Source organism: Apis florea, unplaced genomic scaffold, assembly GCF_048593485.1.
Source record: "Apis florea isolate Af1SG1 unplaced genomic scaffold, ASM4859348v1 contig_3496_pilon, whole genome shotgun sequence".
Taxonomy (NCBI): Eukaryota; Metazoa; Arthropoda; class Insecta; order Hymenoptera; family Apidae; genus Apis; species Apis florea.
In genome coordinates this window covers 4,974,905-4,991,470 of record NW_028256773.1, presented here as the reverse complement: position 1 = coordinate 4,991,470, position 16,566 = coordinate 4,974,905, and the positions used below count along the sequence as shown (strand labels likewise).

The window sequence follows — 16,566 nt, the reverse complement described above, 5'->3', positions numbered from 1 at the left end:
TTATTTCAATCAATTATACAATAGATAATAAATAATAATTGATTGTAATTAATTTTTTTTTCAATAATTTTTATCCGTTAACAATATTTAATAAAATGAATAATATATCAATATTGTCAATAGATATAATTATGGGAGTAAACTTTAATCGGTTATAATTATTGATTAATTTGTAAAAATGTAATCAATAGATATGTCAATACAATTATTGTAATCGATTATTGAAATACCAATGATATCAGGGAAATCATGAAAGTTTGATGTATCGAACTTTCATTGTCCAGGAAATAGTATTAATATTTCATAATATTAAGAAAATGTGAAATAATACTTTTAATAATTTATTATTAATTATGATAATTATGATAATTATTCATACATTCGTATACTATAGTATGATTTCTTTTATCACTTTCAAAATAATAGTTTGATAGTTTTGCGTTGCGAACAGTTTTGTATTATAAAATATTGGAATTGTATAAATTGATGCGTAAGAGACATTTTAAATACATTATTTTTTAGTGTACGAATCATTGTATTAAATCATAATGTTTTTATTAAATCTCATAATATGCATTTCTTAAATTTTATGTTCTATTTTATTTATTATACGAAACAGAAAAGATAAGTAATGAAGTTTATAGAGAAAAAAATAAAAACTTCAGTATTAAAATATTTAATCTTATAATTTAATATGTAACTGGTATGCGTTGCTTTTTAACAATTGTAAGTCATAACATACATTTCAAATATTAAAATTTTTTTTTATGTCCAAACTCAATATTATAAAGAAATATGTAAAAAATGATGGGAATATCGTAGATCAATTATATTATACATATATAAATATATATAATATATATAACATTATACATATATAAAATACACATAAGATTCAATACAACAGCTTCCATATCCAAAACGTAATAAACATTTTAAGCTCGCGCCAAAAGGTTAAAATAATTCGATATTCTATCAATTCCGAAAGAAGAAATATTGTTGCCGTGATACGATAGTTTTTTGTTTGCAAAAGATACGCGATTAGATTCGAGAAAACAAGACTCTTATATTTAGTTTTGTTCTGTGTTCTATCAATATAACTAGAAACGCAACTTCGAAATCGATCATGTACGACGATTGCATATTTCTTTCGTTGCGATTCCCGCAAAAACTGTGGCGTATAGTGAATGAATGTAAGAGTGGCGCGATACGTTGGAGTTTAAATGGCAACACAATTCTTCTCGACTACAAGAAATTTCAAGAACAGTATCTCGACGCGGGCAATTCTATCTTCAAAACGAAAAATATTACAAGTTTTATCAGACAATTAAATCTTTATGGTTTCCGGAAAGTAACATCTCATAATAGAGATCCGATTTGTAATTCTCATAATCCGGACGTTCACGAATTCTTGCACGAAAACTTCCGTACCGGCAGACCAGATCTGTTACCAAGGGTGTATAGGAAAACAGCGGGAAAATTGAAACACTGTCAACGACTTAAAGTGAAAAATAGCGCGGAATTGAATTTTTTAAGCAAGGACTCCGATCACGTATCGCGTTTGCATATGTGCCGGGTAAATAAATTAAATGTACTTAATTTCTCTTCATATATTATACATTGTATTACAAAAAATTTTCATATAATATATTAATTACATTTCTTAAAAATACGAATTATATAAAATTATTATACGAAATCGTATTATATGAGATTATAGATTACTATAAGAACAAGAAACTAAGTTTAAAAAACATAATATTTACTAAATTAATTTTATTTTAATAAACATATTTGTTAGAGTTATTATATATATTTATATATATATTTATTATGTTCACATTAAAAGATATATGTATACTATTATCAAACAAAATTTAATTATTAATAACCTAACAAATTGCATCTAATAAAAATATATATCTTAGACATTCAATTTAAAAAAAAATTATTATTAATATAATAATTTTCAATAATTTTTCATTTATGCTATTTGGATTACATAAATTCTATGTTTTAATATATAGAATTAATGAAATCATTATTATAAAAAAATATATATATATAAACTTTAAAATATTAAATAACAAAAAAAATTAATTTAAATATCGATATTATAAATAATCAATTTTATGTATTAATTATATTAATGATATTTAAAAAATTTGAAAGCATAGAAGATTAAATGATTTTTAAAAATATTATTTGTAATATTTTTAAATATGTATATTGTATTGAGTATAAAATATTACAAATATTATAATTCAAAATCAACTTATTTTTATAATCGATATTATTTTAATTAAAAAAATTTATAACTAAAATTGTTTTAATTTATATTTTAATTTTTCTATTATTGTTTCTAGTTGGCGTTAACGAAAGCTTTAGAACAAATATCGCGAGAATATCAACAAACACAAAATCATAGAATAAAAGATGAAAATACTTTAAATTCTTCAGAAAAAGGTAGTATAATTTAATATTTAATATCAATTATTTTTAATATTATAAAAATCATATTAGTTAATAAAATAAAAACAATTAAATTTTTTTAGAATTCTAATATTAAAATAAAAATAAATAAAAATTATAGAATTTCATTTCTTTATATGCTCCATTATTTTTATATAAATATTATATTAAAAATTAATTTTAAATGTAATAATTTCAGTATTTAATCTTGATTTATATGCATCACAAAATCATGAACCATCTACCATAGACTGGATTACAAAAAATTCGATTCCAATTTCTTCAAAAAAGGAAAACTTAAATGATACACAACTAACTTCTAATGTTTATATAAAGTGGACAAATTTTTCTAAAAATATTAATTAAATTACCTGTAAAACTATATTTATATATTATTTGAACTTTCAGTATTATTGCAAATGTTTTAAAACAGTTATCATAATATCTATTTAAAAAAAATGATTATGTAAAATAGCAATTTCTATCTTCTATAAATGTAAAATATAAAAGAGTTCAAAATATGTATTTATATTAAATGTACAATTTGTTTATCAATAATAAAATTTATTTTTTAATATATATAATTAATAAATATAATAAATAATATTATGTATTATTACTTGTGGATTGATTAACTACATGTTTATTTTGTTGTATTTTGTGTCTGTTTAAAAAATTTTTGAAGGATTCAGCTTCTTTTCTTTCTTCTTCATCATTTTCTTCATCTTTAAATAAATTTTCTGTACCTTCTTCATCTTCACTTGATTCATTACCAGCATGTTTTAAATATATATCTGAAATTTCTCTTCCACTATTGATTGTTGCTATTAATGGTATATTTTCTCCTGAAACTTCTTGACTTGCTTTTTCAAGTTGTTCTTTCTCTGTTTTTTGTCGTTGTGCGTCTCGTTTAATCTTCATTTTTTCCCAAATTTTTTTATATTCTCTTCAATAGAAAATTCGTTTTTTATATTTCATGCTATTTTCATGCTATACAAATATTTATTATTATTCATATATCTAATTTACCTTTCATATTCTTCCTCAGCATCTTTAATAAGTTCAAGAAACTTAGTAATACCAGCTCCTGTTGCAGCAGAAACTCCACAACTACGTAAGTGACTATAGAATTCATCAAGTGCAAGAGCCATACTACGTGTTAAGTTACTAATATAACTTGTTTCTGAATCCAGAGCTTCTTGGAATGCTTCAAAATCCTGCATCCAGTCTACTGCATAACTATGTTCAACTATATCAATCTTGAAATTTATAATTATAATTATATTGTTAGATTAATTGCTAGATTATATGTTTTAATAAAATTATATGTTTCTTATTCAAAAAAAAAAAAAATCCTTATAAAAATATATATTGTTATACATCATATATGATATTATTTTTAAAAAAATGTTATTTATAATGTTATAATAATTACCTTATTCATAGCCACAATAAATGGTAATTTAGTTTTATAAAGTATAGAACATGCATAAAGCATGTTAGACATGAATGTTACAGGATTAACACTTCTTACAGTATCTAATATATATACTATAATTGTTGGAAATTGAGATGCCAAAGCTTCTGTTATGATTGTTCCACTTGCTGACCATGTAAAAACTTCTATTTGTCCAGGTGTATCCAAAATTACATATTCATGCTCTTTGCTTGCTTTATCAATAAGTTCTATGACTTGATCAAATTTTGTAGAAAAAAGATTTAATGCAGTAACAATACCACCATTAGGTCCTAAACTATATTGTTTCATTACTTCCTTGTAATTCACAGTATCTCTTATATCTAAAACATTAGAAATATAATAAAATATTTATAATTAAAGTGCAACAAAAATATGATATATTACCTATGTTAGCTGGATAAGGAACTTCTCTACATGCAGGATCCAAATTTATTACATATGGTTTTTTTAATTTATATAATACTGAAACAAGTCTTTGTACAAATGTAGTTTTGCCAGATCCAGCCATTCCGAGAATAATAATACATGTTGGCTTTTTTTCTTTAGTATTTGATTGGGCAGATACATCAGTTTGTACAAAAATATTATCTTTAGAAGATTCAGAAGTATCCATAGATTCAGATATTTTAAATTCTAATAATGAAATGATAATATAAAAAAATTTAGATTTAAATTTTTAATATTAATATAATATTCTATTCTTTTTTTTTACATAGAAAGATTTATTTTTTGCAGAGAAAGAAAGAAATTTTTATTAAAAAAACGAAATAAAAAATATGATAAAACAATAATTTGTAAATACCAATAAAAACTAATAAATCTTATTCTTACAAATTAAATTATATTTATATCATTATTACATTTTTATTTTATAGCTATATGTATTTGTATAATGTTAATACATCAATTTCTAACCTTATTTTTAACTTCATTATTAAAGTTTAAATGTATAAACTATTACCAAATATAATTAAATAATCATTATATAATTAATCTCAAGGGAAAAAATTAACAAGAACTATCAAATTAATTTACAATTATAATGTAATTTTAATATTCTATACTTGATAAATATAAATAATATCTAATACTTTAAAAATTACAAAATATAACTTACACATATATTAATCTTTTATAAATACTTTTATAAATTAGAAATATAATATAAACTTTTTTTTACAATAAATGGTTTTATCGTAATACAATATAAATATAAATACACTTCATCAATCATATAATTTATAGACATTGAAGAACTATCTAGCGGTAAATAAAGGAAATAGATAGTGCATTATATATAAATAAATGAAAAAATTAAAAAATCCAAATTTTTTATTAAATTTTTTATTTCTGAAAATTTAAATTTTTAAAGTTTAAAAAATTACTTAAAATTAATTTTGTCTATTTTTTTTTATTTATAATTTTTTACAATAATGTAACTATAAACTACCAAAAAATTAAAGTTTATCTTTTAATATGAATGTTTAAAAATTAAATACTGAGAAATTTAAATGTTTGAATTATCGAAAAAAATCAATATAAAAAATTTGCAACTTTAATTACTAGCTAATAAAATTTCTGATTGATTTATATCAAGTTATATTAATTTATATCGATATATAAAATTCGTCGGTTAATTTTTATTATACCAATTATTTTCATGACAATGAATTACGAATAAAATGAAATTGTGAAAAATAATTTTTGTATTTTGTATTTTGAAATATAATATTTTATTAATTATTTATAATAATTACTATTTACAAAATATGAAACATAAAATACTTATTAAATATTTTTTATATAAAAAACCGGAAAAAAACAAAAACTTAATATATAAACTTAACATATTACTTAACTTAACATATAATCATGTAGAATATATTAATTTAATAAATTTAATAGAATTAATTTTAATTTAAGAAATTCAATAAAAATATATATTTTTTAATAATATATAATTAAGTTGTTTTGAAATGATTATCTGTAAGTGTAGTATAAATATGCCCTTCATTTGTAAGGAAACTAATAATATTATCTACATCTATATTCTTTGGCACATGAGCTTTGATGGCATTCCTTTCTATTCCATTTTCACTATCATTTTTTGCTTGAATAATGTTAAAAATTATGCTTTGTTCTTTAGTTAATCCAATAAAGTTATCATCTAACATAAAAGCATCTATATTATCTATATTAGATTTTTTATTCTGTTTATTTAACATTTTTTGAGATTTTAATATTACATAAGTCACTTCTAATAAATGATTAGTTAATTCATTTAAATGAATCAAAGGCCAAATTCTTAAAATTAATATATATTTCTTTTCATTTTGTTTCCTTAAATGTCCAAATATTCGTACATAAGTATTTAAATTAATTATTGGCTCTGATATTTTTCCTACTTCTAACCATTTGAAACTTTCGATGTGATCTGTAAATTAATATATTTATTACCTTTATTTTTTCATATGCTTATCCTTATACATATATCTTATAAAAATTATAATATATCTTATAAAAGTATATAATGTTACTATTAATTAAAAGTAATATAAATTATATATAATAATATAATAATACAATATAATTACATATCAGATAATATTATAATGATAAAAATAATTATTATTAATTACAATATAAATATAAATATTGTAATTAATAAATGATAAACAACGATATTAACATTAATAATCTATTTGAGAAATAATAATTTACTTTGTAATTTAATAATGCAAATTTTAATTAAATATAACGATAAAATATCTCTTGAATCTAAAATTTGAAAAAAAATTAAAATAAAATTTCTATCCATATGGATAATAATTTAATATCTGTATGGAAAATTATATTAAAATATTATTTTTTTTATACCTGTATCATCTTTTATTCCATATGTTACTTTAGTATTATTTCGTTCTATATAATTCACAATACCAATAAAAGTAAATACATGATTTTGTGAATCTTTATTAAATGATTTTATTTGTTGAATCATAACCGGAATTACTTGGACAACTCTTCTTGCAATTTTGTTACTTCCATTACTTAAATTATGATCTTCATTCAAAAATCTACCAGATATATTAGCCGCATTATTAACATTGGCCCACATTATTATTTATAATTAATAAAGTATAAATTATAATGAATAAAATTTTGTAATAAAAATCTCAATCAATATATTTAAATTTTATTTTATCAGGAATTTTAATAATATTGTTTGTTCACATAAAAAATTAATTTTATTCATGTAAATTTATTCGTGTATTTTTAATGCGTAATAAAAAACAAGTGAATATTCTATGCTTATATAATATGCATTTATCACCAAGACGGCACAGAAGTAATAGTAATTTTTTTTTTTTTAGCAAAAAATTCCCGTTCCTTTATTATGACTATAATATCATCATTATCTCATCAAAGCCAAACTTGCATTATATCGCTTATTAAACAATAATCATGCTAGAGTTATTACTAATTGATTTTTTCAATCGATTTTTCCACCAATATATAATTTTTAATTCTTTGATCTTTCGACTTAATAATTAATATATAATACCAATATTAAAATTATAGACATATAGAGATACAGAATAAATTTAACATTCAATGCATTTTTACGTATTATGCCTTAAATATTAGAACTCTCTCTTAATTTTATTTATCATTAATTTTATCATTATTTTATACATTTTTATCAATACTGATTCAACTCCAAATAAGATTGCAACATTAGTAATGATTGAAATTGAAACTATTTCTACTAATGTAAAATTACAAATAATGAAATAAATTTAATTGACATCCTATCATTTTCATTCTAACTGTACCTCATGTATCTAAAACAAGGAGAATACAAGGAGATACAGAAAAAAACAAATAATGGAAAAAGAATAAAGACAGAATAAAAATTAATATATTATTAATAATATAAATAAATAAATTAATTAATTAATATACTAATAGTATATAATATATTTAACAATACATTGTGTACACTTTATAATTTAGTACAATAACAATTCTCTCGTATCTACAATCATATGTAACTGATTCACTATCCAAAAGATTTTATTTCCATTTAATAGATGTTCTCATTTTTAAGACACACTGTATAATCAAGCACTTTAAAAGAATATAGCTACTATTTTGAAAATAGTAGAATATACAATTGATTATTCTGAATTTTTTCACTCTATTTCGAACTCGCACACACTTTTTTGAAACTCTTTTTAATAATATGTATATGTATACATATATATGTCTACATTTAATACAAATGATTAACTTTTATAAACATTCTATAAACATTTTCAGAATGTTTCAAAAATATAAGTCATAAAAAGTTAATACAACAAAACTATTCTATTCATATTCTGCTATTTCTGTATCATATCTAATGTTCGTTTAAAGAATTAAAAAATGCTTATGAATTACAAAAATTTATTTACAAAATCTGTTTTTCTATAAAATTAAATGTGTTAAAATATTGGAGGACAACAGATTATTATTATATAAATTATATTCAGACTTTTAATAAAATCTAGCAAACTGAACATTTGATCTTATATAAAATATTAGGTTTAAGATATTAAGTTATTAAAATATTAAGTTTGCTAGATTTAAATATTATTAAAAATATTAAGATATATTATGATAATAAAATTCATCATATATTGATACCAAAACTTATTAATAAATGAATAATCTTTATGATTATGATAAATATGAGTTAATAATTATTGATATAATTATTAATATTTATTATTTTTTCAATATTTTTGCAATAATATTCTTAGAAAGTATATATTTTACTTTCAAATAACAAAATAGAATCATTTTAAAAAACTGAAAGTTATATGAAAACTGCTCAAAATATTGAGCACTTTCTCTATTTTTAATTTGAAACTTAGTTTAAAATTATTTACTTGTTAAAATAAGTATACCAGCATTGAATTTGAAATTTTAAATGAATTATCAATGCATACAATAATTATATCAACTCATATTTATAATAATCATAAACAAATAATATGCCTATACTAAAATAGATTAATCATTTCGATTCCTAAGTGGTGTTATTGGTTTATGTGGAGAAGAAAGAGGAGTTATATAATTACTTTGTGAAAGTCCTAACATATTCTCTTTCCCCTTACTATAAGCACGTTTTTCTTCTGCTTGTAATTTTTCTATTGTTTTTTGTTGTTGTTTTATCGTCCTCATTTTTGCGTATAAATCCTAAAAAATATATTATATATATTATCATGTCTACATATTAACAATTAAAATAATAACTTTTAATAAAAATTTAAAACTAAAAAAAAAAAACAAATTAATTGGAAATGAATAATAATGAAAATAAAATCGAATTACTATCATAGAAATATAGACATTTATTTTTATACATATTTACTATCCTAATAAAATATATATATTCACATAGATGAATAATTTAAATACATTGTCCAGGAAATAACTAAGCAATTATTAATTTGAATCATGCAAAAAATAAATATTTTCATGCAAAATAAAAACAAGTAAATAATTTATCATATTTTATACATTATACATTATAATAAATAAACATTTATTAATAATAATATAAAATATATAAATAATTATTATTAATAATATAAATAAAATAAAAAAATATAATTAGTGAATTAAAAAACATGCAATACATATAAACAGAAAAATATTTTCATTAAATAATATGATTACAAATGGTGAATATCAAATATATTAATAACATCTTAACAAAAACATTGTTAAATTACACCACATCCAATATAAAATTATTGCAAATTCAAAATAGAAAATTAAACGTACCTGTTCGAGTTGATTGATTTTATCTTTCAACTGAGACACATGTTTAATTCTTTGCTTATGATTCTGATGACCAACAATCTCAGCATATTTTTCATGAATTTCTTTATAATCTTTTAAAAGTTGTTCATTATATTTAGAAAGTTTTTTCACTTCCCTAAATACATAAAGTATATTTATTATGTAATTACTTTATGATATTTTAAAACAGATAGAAATAATAATTAAGAAAGAAACTCACTCTTCAATTGTTTCTCGATAGGTTTTTTCTTCTTCAAGTTGTTCTAAAAGCACTTTTTCAAAATTTTTCCATTTATTTCGTTCTTCTTCGAGTAATTCAACATTTTCCTATGCACACAATATTCTTATCAGTACATTAATTATATTGTATATTTACATAATACATTATTATATATCATTATTATATATATTATGTATATCGATTTATATATTGTAAAATACAATTATATGAAATACAATCTAGATAAAAGTTCTTGTATTATTTTTTTTATATAATTAAAATATAAGAAACAGTATAAATTATCAAATACCTGTGTATAAGTATTGTTTTCTTCAAGACATTTAATTTTATCAGAAAGTTCTTGCATTTTAGAATTTGCCTATTAAATAAAGATAATTAGATTAGTATCTTATTAATCACAAATAGAAAATATTAATATAATAATTTTTATAGCATACCTCGTTTAAGGTAATTTCATGTTTCTTTGATTGTTCTTCTAACAATTTGTTCATATTTTCTATTACTGTTTCACGTTCTTTCAATTGTTCATTAAGTTTATTGTTAAGCATTTGTGCTTGAGAAGTTTCAAGTTCTTGAGCATCATTTCTTTCTTCCAATTTAAGCAGCATATCTTGTGCTTCAGTTAGATAATTAGACATTTCATGAAGTTGTTTTTTCATCTAATATTTCAAAATAAACATAATAATTTATTTTTTTAAAAACAATTATTTATATTATATTTAAATAATATATTCAATATTTTTAAATAATATTTTATTATTTTAAACAAAATATTAAATTAAATTAAAAAGAAAAAGTACCTCAACATTTTGAGCAGTTATTTCATTATTTTCTGCTTGTAATGCTGCTACTTCCCTAGTTGCTATTTTCCTTAGATCATCAATTTTAGCTTCAAGTATAGATCTTAATGATTCTACTTCACTTAAACTTTCAGCTTCAAGTTGATCAACTAATCCCTTTTTAGCATCTAATTGTTCCATCAATACATGTACTTGTTCATGTACCATTTGAGAATTATTACGCATGATACTCAGTAAATCACGATGTTCATTGATACAATCTTTGTCAAGTTTTAATTCATGTTGGAGTCTTTCTACTTCAGCAGTACTTTGGGCTAAACGTGTAGTTAAGGCAGCAACTGATGCTTGATTTTCAGCCATTATAACTTCGAATCTAAATATTATATATTATATTATTATATATATATTATATATTTATATTTATTCTTAAAAAATAAAGTACCTCTTTTTCCTAGCTACCATTTCTGCAGCTTCTTTTCGAATTTGATCTTTTAAAGCTCTTAATTCTTCTTTTTTCTCTGCTAATTCTGTTTCTGCTCGATCTAATTCCATTTGTAAACTTTGACCAAAACTTTCCTAAATTTATACAATAATACTTTTAATTGAATTTATATATTAATGAAAAATAAAATTATATTTAAAAAAAGTTATTTTCATTTTAGATTATGTCACACCTGTGTTTCTGCAGAACTTCTTAATTCTTCAAGAGTTACAGAAAGTCTAGTAATTTCTGCATCTTTCTGTGCTAATTTTTCGTCTAATGCCGTTCGTTCCATTTCTACTCGCGCTAAACATGTTTTATATCTTTCTGCAGTAAGTCGCATTTCCTCCTCTACAGTAATTTTGGCCTCTCTGATCATAGCATTTATCTGTATTAATAAATTCATGTTAAAAAATTATACATAAATGCTCTTACAAAAGAGCATAAAATATTTGGCAAACATCACAGAAACTGGAAAATAAAAAAATTCGAAAGCATTTCAGAAAAGAAATAATATCCACAATAAAAATTCTTTTATATAATTTTTTTTTTTTAATATAACAAAAAGAATTTTTATTGAAAGATTAGAAAAAAAGCACTCAGTCAGTGATGTTTTTCATTTTACGCACGTGTGAGCCGCTTACTTTCGCGTCACTCTCAGCGATTACTCTTTTTACTCTTTCATCACATTCAGTGCGACAAGCTGCTAATGTTTCTCTAGTAACCACTTCCGCATTTTCTATCATTTTGTCAGCATGTTGCTTGATTCGTTTTACTTCTTCTTCAATTTTTTTGTTAGCTGCTTCTTTTACATCTGCTATTTCTTCATCTCTTGTTACTATCAACTATATAAAAAATTAATATATATTAATTTTTTTATAAAATAATTATAATAAGAAATAATATAAAATATATATAAAAAATATAAATCAATTTATGTACATTTTCTATTTCTTTTAAATAATCTAATCTTGCATCCTCTAATTGCTTTTTTAGTTGAAATTTTTCTTCATCGTGAAGTTTCATCACATCAGCTAAATCTTCCTTGTGTTTTTTTAAAATGAGATTATGTTTTTTATCCGAATCTTCTAATTCTTGATGTGCTTCGCGTAAACGATTATTGACCTATAATAAATAAAATAGGTAACTAATTTTTCGTCTAATGCCGTTCGTTCCATTTCTACTCGCGCTAAACATGTTTTATATCTTTCTGCAGTAAGTCGCATTTCCTCCTCTACAGTAATTTCTTTCATTATTTAAGCAATTAAAACTTTTAACACTTACATCTTTATAAAGTTTTTGTACATTTTCCAATTCTTCTTTAAAAAAATTATTTTCTTCATTAAGATCTTTTATTTTGATTTCAGATTCTTCTTTATTAACAAGAAATATTTTTTCGTTTTGAAACTCAATTTTTAATTTATCAATTTCTTCTTCGTGTTTATATTTAAGATTGTTTATTTCTTTTGAAGAATTTTCAACAATCTTTTCATATTCAGCCTTCAGTTCGTCTAATTCACATTGCAAAGTAGATAATTGTCCTTGAAGTTCAAGAATTACGTTTTGTCGTTTTTGTAATCTTAGCTCTAATTTATCGCGTTCGTCTGTTAAATTATTAATACACGAATTAAGTTGAGATTTTTCTTGTTCCAATAAATTAATTTCATCTGTATGATTTATTGTTGTTTTTTCTAACTGTGTTGTTAATTCTTCGATTTGTACTTTAAGAGATTGGATCTATAAAAAAAAATTAGGAAAAGTAATATGAAATTAAAATATTTTCAGGTATTAGAATTAAATTTAATATGTACTTACTGTTTCTATATCTGTGTTTTTTTTATCAAGAAATTCAGATTCTAAAGCGACTATTCTTTTTGAGAAATCTGTGATACGATTTCTAAGATCACCTTCCATAGCTTTTCTTGTTTCAATTTCGCGTTCTTTTTCTTCCGAAACTTCCAAGAGTTGAGAACGAAGATTCTTTACTTCAGTTTGATGCTTTTCGTCGTAACCATTTAAAATTTCTTGTTGCAATTTAGCCTGTATATAGAAATTAATAATTAAATAAATAAAAATTTTCATTGAAATATTATAATTCGTAACGGAAAGGATTTTACAACCATTGATTCTATGTCCCTCCTATGTTGTGTCTCTACTTCCGTTTGCTTTTTACGTAATTCTTCGAGTTGTAATTCCAATTTTTGCACTTCTTCCTTCATATCTTCAATATGATGTTCCAATTCCTGTATTGTCTTGTCTTTATTGGAACATTCTACTTGAAGATCAGCAAGATGATTCTCTGATTGGTACTTTAATTTTTGATCATTAGAAGAAATAAGCGTACGTTTAATTTTAGAAGTTGATCTCGTTTGATAATCTCTATTTTGTTTTCGTGGTAATTGTGGCTAAAAGCAATTTATGATTGAAATTAAAATGTTTTATTAATAGAATATAATAAATAATAGAATATATCAATTTTTATTAATAGTTTATTAATCCAAAATCCGATTTTAAAAATTAAATTATTATAAATATATAATTTTAAATAATGTATAGAAATTTAATAAAATAAATTACAATATAATATATTTATTTAAATATATTATATAATATATATGTATATATATATATATTTATCAATCGCAGATTTCTTACCGTTTTAAAACTATTTGCTGCAATACATGTGTGTTTAGTACATACTGATAAATTACCCTCGGCGCTACCAACACTTTTATTGTCATTAAATCTCTCTGATTTTTCAATAACGGACCCTTTCACCTTACTATCAAACTTTGGATCATACGCTCCAGGTGGAGGTACATCATCTGCAAAATGAATGATTTTTTAAGATCGAAAAAAAATAAGTATACTTCTAAAAATTTAAATTGAATAATCTTTTAAAAAATACATATATAACGAAAGTAAAATCTTAAAACCATGTCCAAATTTAAAAATATTATCTGTGGACAGTTTATTTACATGATTTTGGATTATTAATTATTACACGAAATATATTATTAAAATCCATAATTAATTAATTAAGAAGTTTTAATTATTGAAATAATTATTTATATAAACATTTACAAAAATTTCTATTTGATTATTTATATATAATTTTATTTATTTATTATATATAAAAATATATATAATAAGAAAATAAAAAGAGTAATAATACATGCAAAAACGATAAAAAAAATTTCCTGTTTCGGCGGGTGTTAGTTTACAGGATGCAAGCATAAATGAGAGACAGCTGTTTCTAAATAAAAAGAACATGTCTATGTAAGGTTATCGAATTTACCAGGTATTATATCTTGTGTTCAAACCATCCCTTCTTTCATATAAATCCATAGCGCTACGACCCCGTATCATGCTTTTTATCCTTCCCTCCCTCTTATTTTTGCACGCAACATTTAAAAATTAAACAGCTTTTAATTTTTTTTTTTTATTTCATTTTACGTTATTTTATTTTAATATAATTTTATTTTATCAGTAATTTATTGTAATTATATAATTGATTTTTTATTTATTGCATTATAAATAAATAAATATATATAATTATAAATAAATCAGAAAACAAAATAGAAATAAAATTTCATTTTTCTATTTTTTTAGACGAAAAGAACTAAAATGCCATTCAACAAATAACATATCAATATTCGTCGTATAATTTAAACTATTACAAGAATTTAATTTTAATATATTTTAATAAATAAAAAATAAAAATCCTAAAACATAGCTAAACAATTAATTTATCATCATTTATTATTATTATGAATTTATTATTTTATTATTATTATCATTTTATATTAATATTAATTTTATAACTTATTAATCTTACATAAAAAATACAAAATAAATAATAAATTTTATTTTATTTAATTTTACTCATTAAAATAAATATATCTATATTAATAAAAATTTTTTTTATTAATTCATGAACAAAGATTAATAAGAATAGTATTTCAAAAATTTAGAAAAATTTTAGAATCAAAATTTATTAAATTAAATTAAAATTATCTATTAAATTAAAAAAATCTTAATATATAACCTAATAATTAAATATAAGTTCAAATAATAGTAGTTTCGAAATTATAAAACATTTTCATTATATTTTGTTTATATATATTTATATTTATATTATAAATTCAATATGACCGTTTATTTCACAGTTCGACATATATTCATAGAAACATGTATATATATTAAAAGATTCAATATTTCTCTTATTTTTCAACAATAATTTTCAATTCTCAATTCATCTAATTAATTTGTTTAAACATCATCTAAACATAATTTTTAAATGTCGCTGCAATTAGCGAACTGGTAAAAGCTAAGAAACTTAATTTTGAAACTGATAATTGGATTCGAATTATATTTTTATATTTTATTATTACTAAATAAAAAATAATTTATTATTCACAACTATTTATAAAAAAAATTAATTATTCAATAAAAAATTGTTATTAAATAATAAAAATACAGATAAAATTATATATTGAAAAATAATATAATAAAAATAATTATATATTTATAAATACATATTATAAATACATATACATACGATATAAGTCAATTTTTTTTATAAATAAATTTAATTTCTTATAATAATATATCTTTTTAATTATCATAATTATAAAACAATAAATAATAATAAAAACAGTTATAAATATTTTATATATATTTATAATTATAAAGAACTTATAATCTATATCCGATGTATAATATTCATATTTTTTAAAAAATTATTATATTGTATAATCTACTTCCCGCCAAATATCCTATATAAAAATTATTGGAACTTTAATAACTTCATAAAAACTTTAAACTCAAACAAATTATAAAAATAATATTATTATAATATTATTATAATCTATAACTAATATAACAATAGTATTTATAAGTATACTATATATATCAAATATACATTAAAAAAAGCAATGAAAATGTATATTTACTTACTTTCAAATTCATTAAATCTTTGGATTCTAGCTTTCGAAAATGACATTATCAAATGTTTTTCACGTATTTAAACAACAATAAATAAGAAAAAATACACAAACAAAATAACTTTAATAGTTAACGCTTTTAACGGATTTTAATTTAGAGAGAACACGGTGACGACAATCACATCTGTCCCCTTTGAACTATAACGCTCGTATGCAAGAGGAAAATCGCTACCTCACTTTCTAGTTGAATCCAAACATTTCTCCATGAGGAATTCTCCACCGGTTTTTCTGAT

General features: G+C 20.9%; 3 protein-coding genes across 6 annotated transcripts; 1 reads left to right on the top strand and 2 right to left on the bottom strand.

Annotated features, from left to right (window-relative positions):
* The first annotated feature begins 337 nt into the window (after window positions 1-337).
* Window positions 338-3,053, top strand: LOC100866293 (heat shock transcription factor, Y-linked). The gene is made up of 3 exons (XM_031920341.2): window positions 338-1,576; window positions 2,367-2,466; window positions 2,672-3,053. Exons 1-3 carry the CDS (start codon window positions 1,127-1,129, stop codon window positions 2,836-2,838), a joined length of 717 nt encoding a protein of 238 aa, XP_031776201.1. The 5' UTR covers window positions 338-1,126; the 3' UTR covers window positions 2,839-3,053.
* LOC100872954 (GPN-loop GTPase 1) lies at window positions 3,016-7,761 on the bottom strand. 3 transcript variants are annotated; one of them, XM_086913754.1, is made up of 5 exons: window positions 6,830-7,263; window positions 4,337-4,585; window positions 3,908-4,272; window positions 3,502-3,731; window positions 3,016-3,418 (listed from the first exon to the last, which is right to left on the bottom strand). In XM_086913754.1, exons 1-5 carry the CDS (start codon window positions 7,068-7,070, stop codon window positions 3,079-3,081), a joined length of 1,425 nt encoding a protein of 474 aa, XP_086769880.1. In that variant the 5' UTR covers window positions 7,071-7,263; the 3' UTR covers window positions 3,016-3,078. The 3 variants fall into 3 exon arrangements, with proteins under 3 accessions (XP_086769880.1, XP_003690831.2, XP_003690640.4); XM_003690783.4 differs by lacking the exon at window positions 6,830-7,263 and adding an exon at window positions 5,070-5,254; XM_003690592.4 differs by lacking the exons at window positions 3,016-3,418; window positions 3,502-3,731; window positions 3,908-4,272; window positions 4,337-4,585 and adding an exon at window positions 5,654-6,386 and having other exon boundaries at window positions 6,830-7,761.
* A 140-nt stretch (window positions 7,762-7,901) lies between these two features.
* Window positions 7,902-16,486, bottom strand: LOC100866834 (uncharacterized). 2 transcript variants are annotated; one of them, XM_086913751.1, is made up of 15 exons: window positions 16,287-16,486; window positions 13,983-14,152; window positions 13,448-13,732; window positions 13,143-13,367; window positions 12,612-13,064; window positions 12,270-12,452; window positions 11,972-12,172; window positions 11,521-11,715; window positions 11,289-11,422; window positions 10,847-11,219; window positions 10,484-10,705; window positions 10,336-10,404; window positions 10,026-10,132; window positions 9,788-9,941; window positions 7,902-9,196 (listed from the first exon to the last, which is right to left on the bottom strand). In XM_086913751.1, exons 1-15 carry the CDS (start codon window positions 16,330-16,332, stop codon window positions 9,011-9,013), a joined length of 3,003 nt encoding a protein of 1,000 aa, XP_086769877.1. In that variant the 5' UTR covers window positions 16,333-16,486; the 3' UTR covers window positions 7,902-9,010. The 2 variants fall into 2 exon arrangements, with proteins under 2 accessions (XP_086769877.1, XP_086769878.1); XM_086913752.1 differs by lacking the exon at window positions 16,287-16,486 and adding an exon at window positions 14,626-14,902.
* Between the last annotated feature and the right edge of the window lie 80 nt (window positions 16,487-16,566).

Excerpts from the sequence above, each read along its gene's own strand:
- LOC100866293 (XM_031920341.2), top strand. The coding sequence starts at position 1,127 with ATGTACGACGATTGCATATTTCTTTCGTTGCGATTCCCGCAAAAACTG. Across the intron at positions 1,577-2,366 it reads CGCGTTTGCATATGTGCCGG|TTGGCGTTAACGAAAGCTTT; the intron begins GTAAATAAATTA and ends TATTGTTTCTAG. Across the intron at positions 2,467-2,671 it reads TTTAAATTCTTCAGAAAAAG|TATTTAATCTTGATTTATAT; the intron begins GTAGTATAATTT and ends TAATAATTTCAG.
- LOC100872954 (XM_086913754.1), bottom strand. The coding sequence starts at position 7,070 with ATGTGGGCCAATGTTAATAATGCGGCTAATATATCTGGTAGATTTTTG. Across the intron at positions 4,586-6,829 it reads TGGAATAAAAGATGATACAG|AATTTAAAATATCTGAATCT; the intron begins GTATAAAAAAAA and ends TTTCATTATTAG. Across the intron at positions 3,419-3,501 it reads GCTGAGGAAGAATATGAAAG|AGAATATAAAAAAATTTGGG; the intron begins GTAAATTAGATA and ends TTTCTATTGAAG.
- LOC100866834 (XM_086913751.1), bottom strand. The coding sequence starts at position 16,332 with ATGTCATTTTCGAAAGCTAGAATCCAAAGATTTAATGAATTTGAAA. Across the intron at positions 9,942-10,025 it reads TATCGAGAAACAATTGAAGA|GGAAGTGAAAAAACTTTCTA; the intron begins GTGAGTTTCTTT and ends TTATGTATTTAG. Across the intron at positions 9,197-9,787 it reads AAATCAATCAACTCGAACAG|GATTTATACGCAAAAATGAG; the intron begins GTACGTTTAATT and ends TATATTTTTTAG.